This window comes from Meleagris gallopavo, chromosome 6, assembly GCF_905368555.1.
Source record: "Meleagris gallopavo chromosome 6, MGAL_WU_HG_1.1, whole genome shotgun sequence".
NCBI lineage: Eukaryota > Metazoa > Chordata > Aves > Galliformes > Phasianidae > Meleagris > Meleagris gallopavo.
The window spans coordinates 28,076,050-28,102,253 of NC_139409.1; the positions used below are offsets into that span (position 1 = coordinate 28,076,050).

The 26,204-nt window shown below is 35.8% G+C and overlaps 1 protein-coding gene across 14 annotated transcripts in view; it reads right to left on the minus strand.

The window, feature by feature from the left end:
- CRPPA (CDP-L-ribitol pyrophosphorylase A) overlaps window positions 1-26,204 on the minus strand; it is a 113,922-nt gene that overhangs the window by 83,096 nt on the left and 4,622 nt on the right. For 13 of the 14 annotated variants that reach the window (XR_014883860.1, XR_014883861.1, XR_014883862.1 and 10 more), the window contains exons 2-3: window positions 20,351-20,630; window positions 3,646-3,795 (exon numbers count right to left, since the gene is read on the minus strand). Coding sequence is in view for 11 of the 14 variants with exons in the window: in XM_085226128.1 (XP_085082254.1) it covers window positions 3,646-3,795; window positions 20,351-20,630 (430 nt within the window). In the remaining 3 variants the exon portion in view is untranslated. Of the gene's footprint in view, window positions 1-3,645; window positions 3,796-20,350; window positions 20,631-22,480; window positions 22,593-26,204 lie in introns of all 14 variants that reach the window. The other variant, XM_085226121.1, reaches the window with a different exon arrangement.

Genomic DNA, 26,204 nt, shown 5'->3' on the forward strand with positions numbered 1-26,204 from the left:
ATGTTAAATTTATTCCCTTATCATATGTATATGGCCCTTTACCCAACATCGTAGGCAAAAACGCTGATTAAGGTAAAGCATCATATTACTGCCTGTGTGATATCACATACATTATGAAGTTTTTACTCCTCTAGCAGTTCTTTGCATCTGACATTTATCCACCTTTTGCCAAACACACATTATACCATATAAAAACTTACATAACCTTAATAGAACACAAACAGTGCAGTACTTCATAAGGATATGAGCTGAGGAAGCACATACATGATGAATTACATGTGCTTATGATGTTATTTATCCATCTCTCTCTTCAGAACCATTTCAGTGCCAAAATCTAAAGTCCTATTACAATGCAGAGGCATCAGAATACTCCAGTGTACCAGAAGTAAACAGCCGTTTTCCCATGATTCATGTAAGCAACAGAACAGAGACTTGCAACAGAAAGTGTTAGGTAGCATTAAATATAACAATAGGTGCCTCTATCTGTCAAAATCCCATTATACCTATTCATTTTATTATAGCTAAGTGCTCGATTTAATGACACAAAAACCACAGTAGAATCATAGTCACAGTAATGAGGCCTTTTAAGATCAAGACACCATTTTAGCTCCACTGTTTATTTTGAGTTCCAGTATTGGCTTTAAATGTTTTTCAGTGCACCACTTACATGTCAGACATGCAAATGAAGAAGGCAGCACATTCTAATAAGCTCTCAGTCATTAAAAATGGAAGTGCATGCAATTTTTGTGCAGTTAAATTTAAAAGGTTCTAAAAGCACTAGTATAAGTTTCAAATTAATATTCATGATGTCAGAAGTCTTGACCATTGTCAGAGTTAGATTAGAAAGCAGCATATACCTGAGCACAAAAGATCTCTTTGGAATAGGTATATTTTTTAGGCTACACAAAAGATGTAAAACAGTGAAAAATAAGCTGAGATTCAGCAATAATGCAATGCAACACACACACAAAAAATACACATACAAATAACCTGGCTGAATGTTTTTAAAAACCTGTGTTCATTTTTTGGCACCACAGGTAAAGGAAATTCACTGCAATATATAATATCTACATAAATATTTTATATTTTACTTTATATATATTTATATAAATATTTATTTATTTATTTTTAAGAAATACTGAAATAAATCTGGCATCTGTTATATCTATTTCAACTAACTTTATGTACAAGATATGTATTTCTTCCCAAATCACTGCCTTTTTAATCAAGCAAGAAATGGAAAAAATATTCCAAAGTTGTGATCTTTCATTTTTAAAAAATAAGAACATAAAGTAAAAAGGTATACCCAGTCTGCTCTGCTCAGACCTGTGCCAAACAAACAAAAAAAAAGAAAAAAAAATCTAGAAGGACTGTAGTAAATGGGAAACCTGTAAGGGTGAGTGCACTGACATTTAATTGAATGTTGTAGTTTAGTGGCTAAGATTCCCAAAGAACCTAAATTCATGAAAAAGAGCAAATCTGGAAGCAAATTCTCTAAATCTACTTATTCATACCAGATGATATATTTAAATAGAAAGAATTTAAAAGTGGTATTCCATATCACCCTCAATGCAATGTTACTTGAAGAAAAAATTGAAATGGATGTCCTTCTAAGAAATGCTTGTTTGCTGCTTTTCCCCCACTGCTTGCATAAAGGTCACATCTGTATAAAATGCATGGGATCGTGGTCACAAATTAAGTCTGTGCATTGAATTATCTGAATTATTCCATTCCCAGTTGTGAGGAGCTGTGAATCCTGTGAGGGACTTCCAATATGGATAGCAACATTATATTTTTTATTCATCTATACAACTATTTTACTATGTCATTGTGAGAACTAATTATGGATATACTAATATCTATGAAGCACCATAAGTTGCACCCATTCCTATAGAAATCCGTCCTATAGTAGTTTTAGTAAGTTCTTAAGGACAGCAATTATCTTTTTTTTTTTGTTTGTAGCAGAACAATAAGGTTTTAATCCTTGAGTTGGACAGCTAGGCACCATTGAAACATAAATAATTAGCAAACAATATGAGTTGAGAGGTTTAGCAAAGTGTTATCCTTCCCAGAGCTCCAAGGCACAGAGCATTTTAATGACCAGAATTTAGCCAATGCAAAGGGAACTGAGGACAAGGAACCATAGCCTTGGTTGCTTGCTAACGACTTTGGTGGCTTGTCCTTGAAAGAGCAAGGATACAAAAAAGAGAACTGATGGAATTAAGATGTGCGAAGACAGCACTATTCAGAGGAGCATAGGGATTGCAAATATAGTTGCCTTTTGAGCAAGACATTGAGAAGCAAAAGCTTCTTATGTATTTGCCAGCTCTACTGTATCTGCAAACTAAGAGCAAACACAGTAGGAAAAAATAGAGGGTTTTTTTTTTTTTGAGAAAAGACAAACAAGAAAATAATGGTTGCATAACCAATATTCACTGTTGTCTCTTCTAGGTGTTCTATTTATGTATAACACTGCTCACTACTTTCAAGCTGGAGACTTTCATTTAGAAACCATGTACACCAAGAACATCTCCCTGCTACACATTAGAAGCAAAACAGCTGGAGGTAGTCCAATCATTTGAATAGTTCATCTTGGACAACACTCCATCTTCAGCATCTAAGAATAGCTTCAGGTGTCACACAAATAGGGTATGACACGGAAGTTCTGCAAATATTTCAAAGTATTCTTCATTGCTCGTCCATGCATTCATTCTGTTCTTGGTGACTTCAAAGCTGTGTACTCTCTGAAGGTGACTATCAATAATTTGGTCACGTTTACTCTAAAAATGAAAGACTGATGGGAAGCATAACTGTCAGCATTAGTGGAGTGAAAAATAATTCTTTCTAAGTGACAAATGAAGAAATGCCTTACTTCCAGTCAATCTGGAAAATACCTGGAGGACAGGCAATTTCCACAAGGTGATGAATGAAAAGGAAGTAGAATGCTGAGACGAAAGCCTGGAGTGTTTCCAGTAAACTGTGAATGCAGGGTGTGGCAAATGAAAGCAGTCTTCAAGAGGAATAAAGGCAAAAACACCAGAGTTTATTATATGACCCACAAAATTTTTCTTAAGTGAAGATAAAGTTAACACACTGTATTAGAAACATAATGAATAATTACAATAATGTAAAATATTATTTCATAATATAATATTATTTAAGTATGTATGATCATTTATTATAATATAAGCAATACAAAACACTTCAACCATTTACCTGGGTATACAAAGGTAATATTATCCAAAATATTTTAAAATCACTTGGATCTTATATTCTTACCTAATGCCATCACTACACTATGTATACAAAAATCCATTTGAAACTCTTTCAACAAAACATACCTAATAAATACCTAACTTTAAGCACATTAGCATCCTTATTCAAGTAATCAAATGTGCAACAAAAACCTAATCAGTCTTTCTGGTAATTTAGACCCTTCACCTACCACCTTGTAGTTGTCAGTTTGATACTGCAAAACACTTAATATGATAATGATGAAGCACTGTCATCAAAATATCATAGATAAACAATACAAATACAATTTGATGAGATCCAAAATAGAGGCTGAATTGCTTTTTTTGATTGGTTTGTTTTTAAACACTAAAATAAAGGTAAAATGTCTAATAAGAAAACTCAAAATCTTACCTGTTGGTATGCTTGAAAGATTATGTCAAATAAAAAAGCCTGAGGCATTTCACTTGCTCTGTACTTAGCACGTTCCAATGAGTGGTCTAAACATCCATCTGCAGCAGAGGCAATAACAGTAGAAACTAAAGGACGAATTGCTCCTGCTGCCTACAGAACAAAACACAAAGAAACCTAACTGTGTATCAGATAGTCACTGTTAAAGGAAAAAAAAAACATTACATTTCTCATAATATGTAAGTCATAATATTTATACTATAAGAGACTTTTCACATCAATCCAGCCATGGAGGACCATACTTAGTACATAGTAAGGGCCAATTTTTGAAACACGCACAAAAAAAATTTATACATCCTTCATAAACATCTATTGCAAGCATGTGCAGGTCTGAGATGTCCTTTTTTCTGATCTACTTCTACATACAAATCAGATGGTTTCTGTGAGTGTGCACCTAATCTGATTCAGATTTAAAACAGCAGGAGACACATGGAAGGCCTTAATCCACAACACCTATTGCTTTAACAGGTTTCAACTGCTCAGATATAAGCTACTAGAAAAAAATTCAGATTGAGCTCGTTCCTCCACATTGAATTATTACCTCCCCATTTCAGTTGCTGGGCATTTGGAGTAAGTTATTTTGCTCTGCCATCATGTTTTAATTGGTCACACAAAAAAAGTTATAAAATTAGTAGGTCATGGGAAAAGGGACACGCAGCATGCTAGCCACAGCTTTTCCGTAATTAGTTATGTCTTCTTTTTTTCTCCCGAAACAGTTACCATTTCAGAAAACCAGTTAGAAAAAGGATTTAAGACTGATCCAATATTTTATTACCATTTTTAACAATCATGTCATGTTGCATTTTAAGCATAAAACAGGCCAACAGAATACAATGTGACTTGCATAACTAAATCTCACAAGTGAAACATGCACTCTGAGGAACAAAAAAAGCAAACTGCAATTCTAAATAAAATTGAAATACTCAAAACGATATTCTTAAAAGAACTCTGAAATGTATTGTTTTCTTGACATCTGGTTTATTGCACAATAAAAATTCATCAGTGTCTCTATCTCTGTGACAACAATGAACCACATGTCCTGCTTTGCTTAGGCCTAGCCCTTCCAGAAGATTCAGGAAGATCTCATTTCTAATATATCTAAACATGTCATTTTTTAAGTCCCCAATTAACTTTCAAATACTTGAGATGCTTTACAGCACTTAAGTTTTAACAAATGGAATTTTTTAACAATTGCAATTTTGCTTTATGTTACCCCCAGAACTGAATCCAATGTGTCAGCGTGAGGGTTTCTCAGCTGCCTTCCATTTGTTTTCTGCCACAGGCCCTCTCAAACTATCCCTGACACTGACTGAAAACATCAAGTTTAATGCAAAGAATAAGATTTATGACTCCGTTTTCCTCAGTACTGGCTCACCTACTTGCATGTCCTTCCTCTTCCTCAGCACACATGCATGTGGTGCACATGGTCCCTTAACCAGACACTGTGACCCTACACTGCTAAGTTTATAATTTCAGTGACACATAGACTGTAGTTGTTCATAAGACCATTTTTGTAAAGGGAGAAAAAAAAAGAGCAGAGCAAGGGAAAATCTGGCTTATGTATGCCTCACATAATTTTCACAATGGGACAAGAGAGTTGAGTCCCTGGCATAGGAAGTCCTGCATCTGCAATACTTCTGGCAACATTCACCAGCTGGCATATGCTGACACAGCTGCCAAACCCACGTAGGCTTAAGCAGAACTCACCACACACATTTCAGGTTCCAATATTGGCTCCTAGGTATCCTCATTCATCATGTAAGCATAATATTTGGCACTACAAACAGCAGAATTATGAATTTTGTTATCATACCCAGGCCAAAGAGGAATAAAAATTAAAATATACGGAGTATTTCCTTCTGGACAAATCAAGGGTCCTCCCTATTCAGCACAGAGCCTTTTCTGAATTGTACTCCTCGCAGTCCTTCAATGAATGGAACAGGGAAAAGGTCTGCAGATAACATTTTTCAGTTCAGAAATCTGAACATTAGAATTTTTCATACGCAAGTATTTTTGTACTTGAAGGACTTTTGCCCTTTATAACTGTGAGATGCAAGTGAAGCACAATCATCCAGAAGCCTACATCCATTCAGTTATAACACCAAATATTTTATTCTGAGGACTTTTCATGCTGATTTTTCAGTTATAAATCCATAACAGCAGAACTCTTTTTATGCTAGTAAAAAGAGTATATACATTGAATGTGAATTTTATTTGTTCTCATCTGAGAGGCTTTGACTTGCTATTTAAGTCAGGAATGTACAGGTACTTGGTGCAGCTCTCAGATAAGGGGTTCAGACATTAATTTTTTAAAAAACTATTCAAAAAACCCAAACATAACCAAAAATATCTGGCCTTATTTAAAATTGTAAATACTTAATATGGCATGATAGTTTTACATATCTTTTTTAAACTCAGATTTAGGCTACCATAAAATCCTCTGAATCCAAAGGAAGTGCCTGAGTCTTAACACTAACATTACTTTATGCAGAGAACCCAACTTGCAGTTTCTAATCATTTTGACCCAGACATCAAGTGGATCATATATAAAATGCATCATACGCAGTTCCTAAATAGGAAGTGAAAAGTTAATGGACAACTAAACAATTTCTTAAAACATCTACTTTACAGCCTTTGAGCCATTCCACTTCAAAGGCAAGTCAAGCACAAGATCTGCCATGAACAGGAGATGCATATACTTCTTCCTTCCTCCATATATTTTGTTATATAGATTTGTTAAAGTATCAAAATATCTGAGTAAGCTCCTGAAGTAACCTTTTGAGCATAAGAGACACTGAAATATTGAGATGCTGAAACAAATACTGCTAATGGTTAATTTTCCTGAAGACAAAAATACTGGGAGGAAAAAAAAAAAAACACCAACAAATCCACATTCATTTAAACTCAATTATTTCTTTAAAACTACTTTAAAATGTCACAACATACAAATCTACCAACTTCAGCGGAGGTGATGAAGCAGTTTCTCCTAGAAGCAAGCCCTTTCATGCACCTGCTGAAAACTGAACCATCTTCAAATAGTTTTAGAAACAGGAGTTGCCTCTTATAACTTAAACAGGACAAATGAAAAACATTTATGAACAAGTTCTCCATTTGTAGCCAGCTTTTTGCTTAACTACATACAGCATAACTACATCTCACCACAAATTCTTTAAATCTTGACTGTATATTATAATATCTTATTATATATATTGTATACATTATATATATTACAATATCTTATACTTTGTAAAAAAAAAAGGTATAGAATTAAGGGCATAGTACATTAAGTATTTTCAGTAGATTCAAAGCATAGTAGTCCATCTTTGCACTTCGCAACAGCACTGTATCCTTCCCATTTTTTATCATACTTTTATTCTGAACAGATGATTTAAATGAATGCAACCAGTTATTATTTACCCAGTGAGATTAGGGATCAGACAATTAAAAGACAGTAAAATCTAAGCAGTATTCATGATACCTCTTATTACAGAATAAACTTGAATATTCAGGCCACAGAAGCCTACACACAATAGTAACTTGGCTAACACAACACAACTTCTTCCTGAATAATCATAAAAACTGACAATACTCATGCCATCTAAAAAAAAATAAATCAGAACCCACTAAAATGTCAAGAAGGCCTGTCTGGGATGGGGCAGGTGAAGCTTATATGACATGCAAGAAATCATCCAAGTTACAAATATTCCTGATTTACTGCATTCACTAACGAGTAACACTCCACATCCAGAATACAGCTTGGCAAGAACAAGTTATCAGAGTCAGAAGCTCCAAAACAGCATGGAAAGCAACACACTCGCACCACTGTTCTATTCCTTTTTGGAAACAAGAGAGAAAATAGAACAAGACAAAATAATTCCAAAACTCATTAAGTTAATTATGTGAACTAGGAAGCTGGAAAAACAAAAACAACCTAATGGCATAAAATCCTTACAAAAAAAAAAAAAATACCACTACAGCAATTAATTTTATTTTACAGCAGTGGGGCAACCAAGTCAGACCAGAGGTACTGCAGGGTGACATACACAAAAGAAGAATGCTATGCCTTTGCACATCCCTGTCCCCAACTGACCCCAAATGTTAATGCAGACCCATAGATTTCACTTACATGGCCAATTCAACCCTAAACTTTAAGGGAGAAGGAATCACAGCCTTAAACCTTCAGAAGTTAGTCCAAAATTGTCAGACTCTCCCAATCCCCCAGTATAATTCCCTTCTACTTTTGAATTACTCTACCATGACTTCTCCATTCATAGCTTCTCTCTCCACTGCAGTTCATTTTTGTCTATGCTTTCCACCTCCCCAGCTGCCTAGTGGCATAAAAGAAATGTACATCCTAGATAGCACTAGGTTTAATGTTTTAAAATTGCTTACAAATATACCTGGTATCATATACCTAAAAGCTTACAAATGCCATCTTTGAAAGAGTATCATATTCTGATGTTTTTACAGTTTCTCGATGCTCGTATTTCTTAATTGTAATTCTTTAATCAAAGTTGTCATGGCCAACAAAATGGCACTGAACCAAGACTAAATCAAAGGACTTACTCACACTGCTTTATTAAAAATAAATGTATCTTGTGTATATACACTGGATTTAGAAATATGTTTTCATCATTTCAAGGTAGCGGATTTCTTTGAAACTATACACTGAAGATTGCAGGGTTAGTTACACTTAGTAAGACAAATATGTGCATTCCGGAACTTAATTAAAGTCAACTATATAAACGTGAATTTGGTAAGCACACAATTCTATCTTACTCTTCCATAAAGACAAGGTTAGGATTAAAACACTGTTCAACTACACGACAACAACAACAATCTATGCAAACTTGTACAAGCTAGACATCTAATAGTTTGAAAATGCATCCTGGAGTGTTCCTTGTTCAGTGAAGGATTATTTATGTGTTAACCAAACATGACCATCTCCTTACAAATTCCAGTCTAATTAGATCTGGCTATGAACCAGCAAAAGAAGCTCCGAACTACTATGATTAATTTCCCTCACTTTCTTCCATCAAACCATTTCCACATGTTACTGCAGAGCTAGTATTCTTATACACAAACCTAATTACTTGCCATGAAGGCATTCACAGCCATCTACAGTATGAAAAATAATCAGAAATAAACAGTATTTGTGATGCATGAAACAGGTAGAAACATGCACTTCTATTCAGACATCTGCAGTCAAGCTGACTGTACCTATCATAATGAACATGCTTCAGCCATCTTCAGTAACTGCCACTCAAGTTAGCAGTTGTCTCAACTGAAAAAAATTACCATTCCAAATTTATCAAACAAAACCTTTAAAGTTAAATAAAAACTCAGTTATAAGATTAAAATACTCTACATATTTAAGTGGACCTTTTCACATTTTTTATATTGTAATACAGAAGTGGGGAATAGCTAATAAAACAAAGTCATAGAACTATCTAAAGTTTTTTCCAATGTCCATTCAAAGTAGTTCACAGAAATAAAACACCACATTATTTTTTTTTCCTTCTCTACAATTTATATCCAGCTGTTGTCTAGAGCTACACTTCATCTTCTTTGTTACCAAAAGTTGTAATCTATAGGAAACCTTTTGAGTCCACAGCAGAGATGGAAGACAGAATATTTCTTCATATCCACTCCACTTATCCTACCTGACACAAAAATTCTATTTCGATAACAAAGACTGGACAAACTAATGACACAAATGATAAGTTACCAGTCTTATATGGAAAAACAGCTGCAAACTATGGTTTAGCTATACCTATACAGTTTTTGAAAACTTGAACAAGTCTTATAAAACGTTTGGAAGTTTAGCTGGTTTGAACTTGAACGAGTCTGCACACAGTACCCACAGTTCTGAGCCTCATTCTGCACCCAGAACCCACCTACTTGCTGCACAGCAAGGCAAGGCAGCAGTCTTGCTGCATGAATTCAATCAAGAAACACACTCCTGTTAACATCACATTCAAAAGATCGCCATAAAACAGTACCTCAGCTGCACACTCTTCCCTTAACTGCAAGATGTTGCATGAAGACAAGACTATAGTACATCTAAGATGAACGAGTAAAGAATGAGGCCACAAAAACACAGAAGTACTCTCATTATCACTAGGAAACACAGATTCACATTCATTCACACTTACATACACACTCAGACTTCACTATGTAACATAAACAATTTGTGTGGCAGTTCTGCAGTTGGGACAGGAATTCTATCAACTAGCACAATCATAATTTTGGTTGCACACCCATTAAAGACTAAGGCTTGCTGGGTTATAAAAGAGCAAGAGTAAATCTTAATTACTTTATTTAGAATTGTATTGAAAAAAAAAATTAAAACTGAAGTTACCATGATCACACCATCTCTTTGATTCTCCTTAAGGAGAGGTACCCTGAAGTTCCTTCAGTGCAGATAGTATCACCAAACAGACTAATTCCAGTTGCCCCAGTGCTTGTACTGGCAGATTTTAATTGCCTAAGGACAACACTGGTTGAAATGTTAAACAAGCCTGGTGCAACACAGATACTAAACTTAATCATCAGCCAGACAAAAAGAGAGCTAATTTGAACATGTGTGTTAACACTATGAAAAGGGCTCATATGCTTAACTTCACTTAATTTCCTTAAAGTCTGTTTATCCAGCTGGCTAGGAATAACAGCAGAACTCACTAAATTTGGAGACGTTAATCTTAAACCAACACCAGGAAGGAAGAAATTATAATTGTGTTTATTCCTAGCTGCAAAAGACGGGATGTTTAATCGGATATTTAATATATACTTTGAACCAATGTTAATGAGCTGACACTACACTGTACATTGAACTGACTTCAAAGAGACAGGATTCCTTAAACAAATGTAATGTATATTTATGACCCTCCTTAAGAAAAACATTTCTCCTTTATCAGTACCTATTATCTGAGCAACTGGGGATAGTACATGTTTAACAGGACATGTCAGAGCCACAATTAGCTTTAAAAAAAAAATAAGATTACTGATAGCTGAAATTGTTCCTCAGAAATTAAGATTGCACATGTTAAATTTCCATTCTTTCATATTTAAAGCATTTACTTTAACAAACATCAGTAAATATTGCTTTTATAATCCTTCCTAGCAGACAATTCCCAGAACCTTCCCAGAACCATCATAAAATAAATACTTGACGTTTCCTACCTGTTAATCTAGTTTATGCAGAATGAAAGACAAAAGTGATTTAGAACACTGATTTTATTATTAATTAAGTCAACAGAAACACCTCAAACAGTAGGATCATTACTTAATTACGTTATATAACCATTTGGCTAGTTTTACACTAAATTTGGTATTTCCTTTTGCTAATCATGATGCTTGGACTATATGACAGTAGTCTTTTCCAACCTTAATGATTCTACGATATGGCGACTATAGATTTAAATAATTCTGCCACAACATACACTCAAATTCTTCATTTTCAGCACTAGTGAGTGCAATTTACATACAAGCATATGAATAATACGTATATGAAATACATAAATATCTTTAAAATATAGAAAGATGTCCTATGTTGTTTTAGTGAAAAAATGAATATTTACACATTTATGGTAAAATAAAATGATCTTAAATAACCTAGACAGCTTTATGAGTACATCTTGCATTTAAAATGGGCCTATGGATGAATCTATACTTAATGGAATTATTTCTTCCATTCAACACATACTCAAAGATTCTACATGAAAGGATTAGATCAGTTTTTTATTTACTATTGTTCTATTACATTTTTAATCCTATGTGAATTTCTTAAATGAAATAGTTGTGGGAGTGAATGAGTTGACCTTTTTTTCTTACCAAAAATTACACTAATAGATTAAGAAGCCGTAATTTTCATCTTGTACCTGAATGGCAACCCCTTGGTATAAGATTTCACTATACAAACCTCTAAGTGTCAGATTATTCTATCTATAATAAGACTCCAGTCTCCTCACGGAATAAGGTAAAACAATCAATTCAAATGATCATAAACGATAGGCAAGAATACACTATACAGGGATTAAGCATGCCCCTTCTGAAGAAAAAAAAAAGTGTATATTCCACCTTCTACTCTGGTCAGTTTTACAGAAACTCATTTTGCATGTTTTTTTAAAGTGGGCCATGAAAGGGTTCTAAGTTGTAACTGTAATTCACCACTAGCAGATTTTTTTTTTTTGTTAACATTGCAGTCAGTTGGACAGAATCATAAATGCTACTATAAAAAGCAAACAATTCATCTACAGCAAATTATAATGAACAGTTATTATACCATATGCTCCAATCTTTGTTGTTTTTTTTTTTTTCAGCAGCCACAAAACATCCATACATCTCTTCACAAACAGCAGCTCACTAACCAAACATCCAAGCCTGTTCTTGTGCTAAGCTCTTGGCATACGCTCTGCTAAGGAAGAGAAATTCAGAGGAGGCCTTAATTCAGCTCCTCATGCATGTCTGAGCAGGGGAATCTCAGCTGGTCAGTTTCTATAGATGCTTGAGATCCATTCCCATCAGTTTTTCATTAGTCTAAGATAATAGCAGTGGCACATAGACAGTATCCCTAAATGTAAAGGAGGTAGACATTAAAGATGTCATGTGAACATGATCTCCGCATCCATTTTAATAGAGAAAATTACACTTGAAATTTACTTCCAGGATAACTTAATTCTACCTAAAAGAAAGGTAAAAATTACTGTAGTCTTCCAGAAGCTAAAAACTGTGGAATTAAATCACATTTTTAAAAAAGCTTAAGTATTAGGCACAGTTATTCTGGCTCTGTTAGTACAATGCAGAAGTGTAACAAAGAAAGGGAGGTTTCAATTTATGTTCCTGACTACGATTCATGTATTTCAGCTGGTTCAGTTGCACTTTTCCTAATGAATGCAATGACTCATTTAAGCCATTGAAATTGCAACTGGGAAATGACAGTTGTTTCTCTCCTTTCTCACTGCCAAACACTACAGTCTGCTAGGACAAAGACTTGAAGTAATTTGCTAACAATACATTAAGTCTCCGTTCAACAGAGAAACAAATAAAGGCTTTACTGAGAAGGTTCTAACTTCCTATGGGGCCAATAATGCCAAAAGCAATGGAAACAGTTGTTTCTGATAGTTATCCATTACTACAGACTGGTAAAGAATACTTTATAGAACTATTTTCCATACAGCAGCAAAACCACACTAAGACTAGCTAAGGAAAAGAAATCCAAACGGCTTAAGCATAAACACTGTATCATCATTTCAAGCTTCACATGAACCTCGTGAGGCTGTTGTGATTCCATAAAGACTACCTGTAAGCTTGTGGCTCCACATCATTGTATCACTTATATGTAGGAATCTGGAATTCAAGCATTCTGTCTTTTAACAAAGTTAAATTTATATCACCTGCACCTTTGCTGAGGGCACACTCAACATCAAGGAAAAGTGAAAAGCCCTGCCCCTGAGAAGGAACTAACCCACAAACGAGAGCATGAAGGAGCCACCCAGTTGGAAAGCAGCTTTGCAGAAGAGGACCAAGTTGGTCACCAGGTTGAATGAAAGTTAGGAATGTGCCCTGGCAGCAAAGAAGACCAACAGTATCTCAGGATGTATTGAGCCAGCAGGTCAAGAGATGATCCTTCCCCTCTACTGAGGATTGATGAGTCCACATCTGAAGTGCTGTGTTAGTTCTGGGCTCCCTAGCACAAGAAAGAAATGGGTATATTGGAGAGGGTCCAGAGAAGGGCCACAGAGCTTATTAAGGTACTGAAGCATCTTTCCTATACTGAAAAGCTAAGAAAGCTGGGACTGTCGGAGGAAGGGAAGGCTCAAGGATGATCTCATCAATTTATATAAATACTGAATGGAGGATGGACAGAAAACAGAGCCAGGCTTTCTTCAGTGGTGCCAGTGCCAAGACAAGAGCCAACAGTCACATACTGGAACATAGGAGGTTCTCTCTGAACATCAGGAAGCACAACCGTACTATGCAGGTGCCTCAGCACTGGTACAGGGTACCCAAAGATGTTGTGAAGTTCTTTTTCTTTAAAGATCTTTGTACAGTTGGAAGAGTAGCATGGTTAGGATGGTACTTAACAGGTGTTATACTTGGAAAGATTATCATGGCGAAAAAGAAACAATCAAGGAAGAAATGCTTACCCATATCTGAGGATCCAGGCTCACAGTAGAAAATCTCCAAAAAGGAGATATCTCCAGAAAGAGATCCTTATCCAGTAGTAGTCAGAACTTAAATGGGGTCCAGGAGAGGTGCAGCCAGGCTCCACCCCTTCCAGTCACACAGCTGAGTTGCCTTCACCTATGCTCCCACAGCTGACCCAGTCCTTGCCTCAGGTGATCAATCAGTGGTTTAGGCCATGACCCAACATTCCCATACAATCTTCAATAGCTCTATGCATTCAGTATGTGTAAACCCCAAACTAAAAACATGCCACTTTCTCTCAGAAACACTTCTGACTACTAGTACTCATCCCTTTAGATGGAGAGTAATATTTCATTCTCATTTTCCATTAGTTCCTGAAGAACAGCTTCCCAAATCTAAATTAAAAAAAAAAAGATATATACACTCTAAAGGGCTTCCTTTATATTCTGCAGTTGTATCAAAATCTTTTATTATTTTTGTACAATAAATGAGGATTCACGCACACAGATGTAGTAGCAAGTTCATACTTAGGAGTCTTACATCTGGAAACAGTCAATTATTCTATAATCAAATCATAATTCTTCAACTGCTAAGAATTCACTTATTTTAATCATATTGATTATATCCATTCACATGTCCATCTTTGAGCAGGAAAGCTCTCCTTGAATAAAGAGACCTGGACATATTAAAGAAAGCTGTTACATATTTTATGTAGCCTAAAAGAACCATTTCAGGCTTTTTGGAAACATATAACTAATAAATAAAAGTATATCTAAGTAAGTAACTTCTCAAACAATAAACTGTGTCTTCTAATAACTTACACAAGTGACATGGCAGAAAACTACATCTTTATAGTCAGTGTTTGTCTCATCATATCCTCACATTTCTTAAAAGATTTTGACAGTTAAAGAATATGCTTGTTCCTTTTTCCTACCTGTGAAGAGAGATAAGATTCCAATGCCAGTTTCTGGAAAATCAAAATGTGTAACTATGTCCTGCAAAAACATGGACTAATAGAATGCCGGAGATTGGAAGGGACCTCTGGTGATCATCTGGTCCAACTCCCTTGCTCAAGCAGGGTTTCTACAGCCTGGGAGTTTATCCAGATGGCTTCTGAATATCTCCAAGGAGAAAGCTGCTCTCAATCACTATCTAAACCAAACAAGAAAACAAAAACATGTATTGAAAACAATAATACATAGCATAAAAATATCTTGAAAATTAAGCAATATTTTGGATTGTCTGAGATGGAAGAATTGTATGAGGGATAAGACACAAGGCCATCTGTAGACAAGATAAGATATAAGTCCTTTATTGCACTACATATACATAGACAGCTAATTCATGATTCTCAAATATGAAAAAAAAGCCACAGCACCCTGCTCTAAGGGGTTTCCAAAGCTCACTGATTTGATGGAAATAAAGGCAACTGAATCTGTCAAACCCAGTAACTTTACAAGTGCCAGCAGACTATGCCTTGATTTTTTATACATTTAGAAAAGTTTCAGGGCTACTGAACATATTTTGGTCTTCATAATAGCCAAACTTTTCAAAAGATGTTTTCTTCTAAAATTTTTATACAACATATCTAATATTCATTAGTACACATTTTGCACTGGCATAAGTCAGAGGTTCCTAAACTACAGAAAGGGAATATAAACTACATATGAATGTTAACATGATGTCATCAGTTCTTGACTCTCCTTTTGCACAAGTGCCTGACAGAACAGAAGGAGATTCCAAAGTACAAAGAAAATGAAATAACACCAACAGACAATGACTTCAGATGCCCTACTATGTAAATATGATTCAAACACAGCACATCAGATACTGATGCAGCCTTTAGAGGTGGATAAAACTAGTCTCTGACTACAAAATGGACAAATAAAGTGTAAAATATTTCATACGTGATGAAAACTGAGTAGATATCAAGAAAACAAAAAGGTGATTGCTTTTAAAAGAACAAAAGAAAGAACAGAGTAGAACTAGTCCAACAGTGCACTACTGACATAAGTATACTAGACTAGATCAGCCTCATTACTTATTCTCATGCTCCTTTATTTTTGGTGGAGAAAAAGCTGTTTTCTGGTTTGCCTCTCACCATACTCTGCTCATGCAAATTTTATTTTGCTGTCTCACTGGATGAAAGACAAGCATGTGTATTTTCTACTCCAGTCTTCCAATACATCAAGACCAATAACCACAGCACTCACTGTGACTAAACTCAGAGGCAAGAAGACATTGAGCACATACGTGGCATTCTCTAGACAGAGAACTTACATCACCTGATTGTGAATGTGAATGAGAGTCCATGAGACTGAGTAGCACCGTACGTTTGTTGTTTGACATTTATGCTTTGTTCGGATCCTTGCTAAATCTGAGAATAATTACATTTAACAGTTTCCAGAATCCACCTTTTAAGAATGTCATTTGGATTCAGTTCTTTCACTCAAAGAAGTGAGTTATACTTCTATATTTTCAAATATAGCTTGTTAAATACAGTCTTTGACTAAGTCACTTTTTAAAAAACTCTCAATAGCATGACTGACAAGTTCCTGTTATTCTCTGCCTTCCTGTTTTTTTTTTTTTTTTTTTTCTTCTTGTAAGCACTTTTTTTTAGTTAAGTTGTTTAAAATGCAATGCTGGCAATGAGATACTGCTAGAGGCTTTGGACTGATGCCATGTGATGCTTCCACTTTTCTCAACTTTTACTTGCAATAAAGAATTTTTTTCTAGAAACATTTAGTTTTAATTACAAAGTTACCCAAAAACATAAATGGAATATAATTGGTTACAACGTAATATTTTCAAATAATGGAAGAGTTGTTTGGGCTATTTAAGGCATAATTTATTAGTTCTGGAGAGGTTGCACATTTGAATTCCTACAGGCAAATAACAAACTGATTAGTAAGAGTAATAAAGCAATTTATTTGTCTGACAATTGGCAGCTAGAAGTGCAATAATTTACTTGATCAATTGCCATTTTCAAGAACATTAAAGGTTCTCATAATTATGTTATCTATATGGCATGCAGATGAACAACAATACAGCATTATCCCTATTACACTGGTGATTTAATATGATGCTTCTGCCAGGTTTTGTACCTTTCTACATAAAGCAAAAGGAAGTAATTACTTTTCTGTACTAAAAGATTGAGGAATTTATCCTCTTCAAGACATGCAAAGAATTTGATTATAGAAATAATTAAAGATGCTAGCTTCCCTTCATCAAAATCTTTTTGATATTCAGAACCATGCATGGAAGTTTGGAGAAAGAATCTCAGCTTTCCTGTCATGTAACTCTACAAACTTCTATATTTGTCAAGTGAAGATAACCACCTCATTTTTCTGATGGGAAGCTTTGCCTTTTGTTTTTGTAATACTTTTTTTATTTTTACTTTTTTTCATAAGTTGAAGTTCTCCTCATGCTCCCCGATTCAATTTTGCTACTGAGTAACATCAGCAGCTAACAGATTACAGAGTCCAGTTCTCCAAATGCATAGCTTCGCTGCAATCAGCGACTCTAAGCCAGCACAGGAAGCCACGGCAGAGCCAGTGAATACTGCACGCATTTCTAACACTGTACAACAGAAAAGAAGATTAAGAAAAATACATAAAAACACTAAGTGACGCCTCAACAATCTGGATGAATATTTATTAGTCAGAAGTTCAGATGTACTAAAATATACTGCCTTGAGAATATCAATTGAGATTGCCTTGATTCCCTATTGTTTTACTAAAAATATCTTATACCCAATTAAGAAGAAAAACAGGGAAAAATATTACATTAAAATTACAAGTTCAAGAAAAATCAAACAAGTATATTTTTATAGTTTCCATTAAAAAGTTTAAAAAAACACGATGCTCAATGGGATATCACATACCATACATTCATGTAGGCACCTAAACACACACACACACTTCAAAAAAACAGTTACTCTCATTTCAACTCACCATCAATAAAATTAAACCCATTCTTCTACTAATCAAGAGTCTTACTTAAAACAGATTTACAAAGGGGATCTATGTATTATATAGTCTTTGGCAGGTAATTCTGGAAAGCTAGTCTGTGCTAAATGAGAAAGGTCAAAAACCTTGTTAAGATTCTACCAGAATTAAAATTTTAATGACTGGAAACTTACACTCTGTATCACTGAAAACTTTTCTATTTTTATTTACATTTCTAATGAAGCCGACTTACAAGAGTACAAAACAACTGCACACAAAATATATTTATCTAACAATGTTCTGTGATACCTTACATAATTTAATTATCATAATAAATATTTTAACAAGTGGAACATTCCCTTTTTACACTATGAACTTTCAAAAAAACTGTACTGCCAACATTGCAAATCGTCTGTCAACTTATATTTTACCTCATTTCCTGAAAGAGACTAGCAGTGGTAGATTTTCATACCTTTCTAATACTCGAACACTTTTACCTCATTTATTTATTATATATCTTTTCAGTTCTAAGGGACATTTAAGATCATCTAGTTCAACTCCTCTGCAACACACAGGGGCACTTACAGCTAGATTAGGTTGCTCAGTGCCCTGTTGAGCCTGACATTGAACGTCTCCATGGATGGGGCTTCCACTACCTCTGGGCAACCTGTTTCAGTGCCTCAAACACACTTACTGTAAAAACCTTCTTCCTTACATACAATCTAAATCTCCCATTTTAGTTTGAAATCATTTCTCTTTGCCCCACCACAGCTGACCTTGTGAAAGAGTCTGCCCCCCTCTTTCTCATAGTCCCCCTTTAGATATTGAAAGGTCATGATCAGGTCTCCCTGAAGCCTTCTCTTCTCCAGGCTGAAAAGCCCCAGCTCTCTCAGCCTGTCTTTGTAGGAGAGTTGTTCCATCCCTTGGATCATTTTTGTGGCCCTCCTCTGGGTGCACTCCAACAAGTCCTTCCATGTACCAAGGGCTCTACATTTGGTCACAATACACTAGGTGAGATCTCACCGGTGCAGGGTAGAGGGACAGGATCACCTCCCTCGACCTCCTGGCCACACTTCTTTTGATGCATCTCAGAATACGATCTGCTTTCTTTGCTGCAAGGACACATTGCTGGCTCACATTCAGTTGACCATCCACCACTACCTCTAAGTTCTTCTTGGCAGAGCTGTGCTGTACCCTTTTGTCCTCCAGCTAGTATTGATAGTAGGGTGTTGCCACAACCCAGGTATAAGACCTAGGCTTTGTTGAACTTCATGAGGTTCTCTGCTTGAGCCTTTTTGTAACATGAAAGAAAGTGCAGCAATGACAGCAGTGTAGCAAGGCCCTAGGCTGAAGCAAGTGAAAGGCAAGTGAAAGTTTGCTCAAATGCAACAGCTGTAGACGCAGAAATAAACGAAAGAAGCTGCTTACCTTCAGAAGGCCTTAGGCATGCAGGGCTCTCCAGCAAGATACCCTTGCCTCCACTGCCAACTCTTAAGTGAGGTCAGGGAAGAAGAGGATCCTGGCTCCACCTTTTCAGTCACTCAAGTGCACTGCATGCACCTGAGCTCCCCTGGGCTGGCCCTGCCTTCCTACCAGGTGCTCAATCACAGTTCAGGTCATAACTTAGCATTCTGCTACACCTTTCTAGGTCTCTCTGAATGGCATCCTGTCCTTCAGGCACATCATCTGCACCACACAGCTTGGTGTTACACACAAAAGCTTCCTGAAGGGGCACTCAATTCTACTATCAATGTCATTGATGGAGATAGTTAAGAGCACTGGCCCCAGTACAGACCTCTCATCACTGATCTCTATTCAGACATTGATCCATTGACCATTCACTCTCTGGGTGTGACCCAGGTGCAAGATCTTGCATTTGTATTTGTTGAACATCATGAGTTTTACTTAGGCCCACTGCTCAAGCCTGTCTAGGTCCCTCTGGATGGCATCCCATCCCTCTGGTGTCAACTGCACCGCACAGCTTGGCATCATCAGCAAACTTGCTGAGGGTGCACACCTCACTGTCAATATCACTGATGAAGATTTTCAAGAGTACTGCCACACATAGTAACCATTAGGGAACACCACTCATCACTAATCTCCATTCACACACTGAACCATTGACCACCACTCTCTGGGCTCAATCCTGCAGCCAGCTGATAACCAATTGTATAAATTATGCTGTGGCTAAGTCGTGAGTTATATCTATCTGCTCTCATCAGGCAATTAATTCACTAGGTTCTCTTACAAGTAATGCCTTTAACAATTTTACCATTCTTGCATAACAAATTCTACAAATTACTGATTAATTCATTATCCTACTGATAGTCTCTATTACAATAATTACTTTTCCATGATAGGTAATCTTTGAGGCATTTAAAAATGCCATCCCCTTCCCATCTCGTTTCTCTGCATAACAAGGATTCTGAATCTAAAACGTATAGTACATAATACACTAATGCAGTTCCAAGAGAAATCCTTATTTTACTATCATGAGTTTAGCTGTATACTACATAAGAGCCTCACAGAGTTGCTTTGTGTATAGTACATACCCCGTGTTCTTTAGCAGCCATCACCACTTTTAGAAGAATATCTTCTTCAACAAATGGTCTCACAGCATCATGGATAATCACTACTTCTGGTTTCTGGAGCTGATTGTTTGAAAATTCATTCTCCGAAAATAATTTCAGACCATTGAAAATTGATCGGTGACGAGTTATTCCTCCTCCTGTAACTGTAACTCTTTTGTGGCCATATTTTTCAATAATAGACTTCATTGTTTCGATATTTTCAGGAGAGACCACCACAATAATGTCAGATATCCAGCTCACCCTAGAAGAAACAATATAAAAACAGAGAGAATTAATGACTGAAGACATCTCCATGAGATAAAGAAATTCATATTGAAAGAAATTGAAGCTGGCTAAATAATCTCTCAATATTCTCAAGTACATATTTATTCATGTATTAGCATACAACCCCTAAAGAGACAGCAGAGCTACATGAGAGGATCTTCACTGATACGTGGATGTCAACCAAAGTAAGTGGAATTCTGGGGAGGACTTCCTTTCAACAAGCAGTTTGCAGAAATAAAGACGTCAGACAACTCTTTGAAATGACTTCAAAAAAGCTCTTATTCAAGCCTCACTTCTAGCTTCAAGTTTTACTTTTAAATCAATCACCTACAGTCTATTACATTAGTTCCCTCTAAAATATAGTCTTAGATCAATTTGTACATCCTGGGATTTGGAATATTCTGAGTTCTAATGTGGAGTACATATGTACAATTGAATAAGAGGAAGGAAGCAAGAAGTTCAAGAAAAACTCTGAAACAAAGGTCACTATAAAGACAGAAATGACCAAGAATAGGTAGATTGCAATTAATCAAAATTATAACAATTGAGTATTGACATAAAACACACTGATAGTTTGAGAATATGTATATGTGCAAAGGTTTCCACTCTACAAAGCTACAAAATGTAAAAACAGTTATGGTAGATACCACCACCATTAACATAAAAACATGTTTTTAAAATCAAGCTCCTAATGATAGCATCAGCCAGCCTTTAAACAGGTGTGGAGAGTAAAGAATCCACAAGATTAAAACCAATCATAACTGAAGTTAGGCTGAAATCACACTTGTGTCAGAGTACCTATGAATACAAAGTAAAGTCACATGCATCGTACTGTACATCAAAATACTGCAAATATCACCATTCAAATGCAGCTGATTCTTTTATATACTAAATAATATGTAGAAGGCATCAAAAAAAGATTTCAAATTATTTCTTTCTCCACAGAGAACAGTATAAGTTTTTGTTCGATTTTGTTTTTTCTTTTTTATTATGACTGACAGGAAATTCATCAGGTGAACAACGATTTCAAAAACAATTCATTATCTACAATACTTATGGGACACATTCAGCTCTGAAGGAAGAGAAACAGTTATGATATACTCTTACAAGTAAAACTAGTAAAGCTATTGAGATTAATTTTACAGACACAAGATGCACTAAAGCACTAAATACTTGCAGTATTTAGCAATAATGAAAAATGTATTGTTCTTTAGGAACACAAATGCTCAATCCATTGTTTTCTGCAATAAAGCCTAAGAAGGCAATACCTAGGACTACCTTTATTCCAAAAGCTGTCATCTGTGATACAAACCACTTTCCTGGAATTAGTGAAACTACACAGCATCTTCAACCTTTTGTACATTTCGTGGGTTTTTCCATGAAAAATTATTCCATGAAAAGTTATTTTAATGAATTTTAAAATAACTACTAAAAATAAAATAACCTGCACTGTTATTAGATTTTTTTTAAAAGAAAAGTATTTGTTCTTACATTCATTTTATTATAACAAAGGCAGAAAATACAGCCAAACCAACATATTCTCAGCATTTCTTAAGTATTGAAGTTGTGTAAATGTAAAACACAGTCTCATATGGTTTCAAGTTGCATTTCAGCTTGTCACTCACCAAAGGTTCATCAAAAGGTTTGCAACTCTCTGAAATGAATACTGGCACAGTCCTATACACTGAGCCACAAAATTTAACACTTTTGCATGACTTCAACTCCAGACTAGGGTAGACTAATTGAATTCATCTCAGTTCGTCTTTTGAATATAGAGAATCAGGAATTTAAATACAGCAAACTCAAGAAGAGCTATTTCACACTAACCCAAAATCAGAGCTGTGCACTCCTCTTTGCAGAACAGCCATAGAACAAGTAGAGTAGAGTAGGCATTCGGCACATTCACCAGTGACTGTGGAAGGACACCGACATTTCCATTCTGGACTCAAATAGAACAGATGGTAGCAACTGAGCAGTACATAGCATCTTCTGAGAGCTACAAAGGCTAGTCTGTGATAGATATATCCGAGCACAGAGGGGCTGGAATGACTCAAGGCCTTCAGTTGTACAGTACACTGCAAACTGACAGGATGCGGTCAGAGCTCCACCCTGTGTCTGCATAAACACATTTATAAACCCAAGCCTGTTCTCAAGTTCATTCTGAACTAATGTCCTATCGTTAGATCTAGGATTTAGAGATGCAACATATTCCTCTGCAAGTACATAGGAATCCTCTGCATTGATTAGACAGAAAAAGTTTGTGCTTTGAAGCCTAAAGTGTCCCATCAAACCTGACTTACAAAATTCATGAAACATACTAACACAGTAAGATACGCTAGAAATTTAGCATGCATGATTACTGTGTATCACACCAAGATGTTTACATCTGTCAAGATATGCCTACGGAAATGTTGTAAAGTGATCTAATGAAGTAGAAAGACATCAGTCCAGAGCCAATCTGACAGCAAAATGACCTTTCTTCCCATTAATTTCACACTATTCTCTTCATAAAGATTTCATACTAAAATAATAAGTTCAAAACCCACTGAAAAGGTAAATGACTTTTCTGTCTTACAGCTGTAACATAAAAGCATGAAAAAATCTGCAGCCTGATAAAACAAGCTTTAAAGACTATCAGCATAAGGCATGGAAGAGATCAAAATAAGGTATCCATTAACAAACAAGAAATACAGGACTGTAATGCTTCCATACAGCGTAAGCTGTACTTTTAAAGTGGAAAACTGCATCTCATCAAATGAAACAAAAGCAACAACTTCAGATGTAACCACTTTACAACTGTCTCGAGAGGACCTCAATACTACCACAAGGAGAAAAAACGGAAGCAAAAAAGGACTTATGTTTGTCACCTGAGACTGTCCTTCTGGTCATCACCTACTGAAGCCTAAAAGATCAGCCACACCAGCTGCTTAGGGGAAAAGAGTATCGCTTCAGTAAATTGCAAACGACGTGAATTCATACTAGCTGATCTAGAATTCAAACTAAAGGAGCTCCTTAACTCAGCAACAGTCTGTGCTATTACATGGTGTTGCAACAGAGTCCACAGTTTCTCTATAAGCAGCAGGCTCAGGTACAAATGTGACTTTGAGGTTTAACCCTTTGTTAATTTACTCAGATATAAACCAGTGCTGAGAGCCCTAAATCCTCAACTTTACTGCAACTCCAGACAGTAGCAACTCACTTCACCCCAAACCTCGTGAGATGGGCAGCTGTGTCAGAGAAACAAGGCCAGAACCAGGCAGTCACTGCTGAGATGGTTCTAGGACTTAGAATACAATCTTTCACTACGATAAAAACTCTTCAGATGCAGAAGACAACTATCATGTTATTTCTGCTGATCTTACTATTTAAGCATCAAATGAGAAAAAGAGCTTTCAGGAACAGGACACAACTGGAGAATGAAAGCACTTTTTTTTTTTTTTTTGCTCTCTCCCTTTTTTCCCCAAATCTCCATAAGTTTTATTATAACTTTACTAATAGAGGAAAAATATATGCATTTTTACAGTCCAAAATGGAAGCAGGAAGAACTTTAAAGCATGAGAAGTTTCATGGACACAAGAAAATTTTAAGCATCTTGTATGAAGTTGATACCCACCTTTTTCATGGACTAAATTGGCATTCCTTATTGCCCACGAAAGATAAAGACACGTTTTCAAAGAGCTTAAATAACTTGACTATTTGCTATCATTACTTTTTTTTATCATAAGCAATTTCAAGAGTAACTTGAACAGTTATATTAAGCTAGATATATTTAACAAAAAATGCAGTTGTGTGACCTGGAGAGACAGGGAGCATACACCAGCCAAGCAGAAAAAAAATACTTGGCAAACAAACTATAGAAGACACTTCCGAAGAGGTGATTATTTTGAAGCTTCCCTCAGGTGATGTTTTTTTGACATCAAGACACCTGCTTTATGAGACTATACTGCAACAAACAAAGCTGTCTGAAACCCTTACGGAAAATTTTTATTCTGCCAGTAAATATGTTAACTCTGCTTCCCTCTTTCATAACTTCTCAGTGTACTCCCAGTGACTGGTGAATGATGAGCACAGGAAGAATAACAGCAGCTTACTTGTTCCACAGTTTTATATCACCCTTTACCCCACTCTTTTTTTCTTCTCTGTAGCTTTAGTAAAATTCCTCAACAGTGCACACACAGAACTGAGATTCCTCTCTGCATTAGGAAAGAATTGGGAATGTTCTACTTGAAAAAAAAAATCCAGAAGAAAATTAAAACAAAGGAAGACTATATACAGAAGCAAAATGGAGAGTACAGGCCTGTTGGACTTCATGCAAAAGCCTCGTATAGTTCAACAGAAGCAGAAACAAATTCAATGGGAAAAAAAATAGACATTTCCCTAATACACTTAATCTTTTTATCCCCAGGGTAGGATCTTACCTTCCTACCAATGCCACTGTATAGTTAATAAAAAACAATCCTTTCTCCTTACACTTTTTTTTTTTCCCCTCATCTCCTCTTCCTAAGGGCATTATCTTTGATTATTATTGGCAAGCCAACCTTTTACATTCCATGATTCTATACAACAGGAAGCAATAGTTAGTTATTCATTCATGTCTGCTCTTGTCAGACAGATTTTCTACATCAACATTGAAGACGCTTTCTCCTTTTAGCTCTGTAAAAATCTTTTTTCTCATAATTTTTAAAAGGGGCATGAAAATCGGCTGCAAACTCTTGGTTTGCTTATGTATTTCTGTCTGTACATTGTTGTTTAAATGCTGAAAAATAGCTACAGTAGCTGAGACAACCGGAAGTTCAAAAAACAGTCATTATATGTTAATGAGTAGATGATTTATTCAATTACAGCACGTAAACAATAGACAGCAGGAGATAGCATCAAGCTAAACAGAAAATCTGCTTCTTCCAGGTTATGTGACAAACTGCAGTTCCTCAGTGTTACTTTTTTGTGCTTCATTCACAGAGTAAGAAAAGTACCTCTTCTGCAGTTTCAGAGTCAGAAACAACTGAACAGATGAGTCACTCCAAGCTTTAGATTGTATCTGTTCCCAACTCCCCATACACACACATACCAGGCAACACTCTTAATTCAGTGCAGAGATGGCAGAAAGCTCTGCCTGAGACAGAACTGGCACCAGTTACTACACACTTAAAGCCAGGAGAAAGCACTACATTATTACTCACACAATCAAGTTTGGATCACGTTTCTGGTTGGACTGTACAACTTGAATTCACTCTAATTTTCTGCAGCTTTAGGACATAAATATAATACTGTTGCTCAGAGAATTGTTATTTTCCCAGAGCTTACTGGCAGAAAAAAACTAAAAGATTCTTTTTTGTTTTTTGAATGAATGTTTTATCTTCCTATGAATATCATTTCCTTCCCAAACCACCACACTCTGTTCTCTTTTCCAGGTCTCCAGTATACAAAGTATACTTCTTCTCTGTAGATTTCCATGACATTTTGGCAGAAACTACAGCTGTGACAAGCTTTGGACTGAAAGTTTTGCTTTCTGATGTGTTTAGCTTTGTGACTGAGTGCTATTGAAAATTAA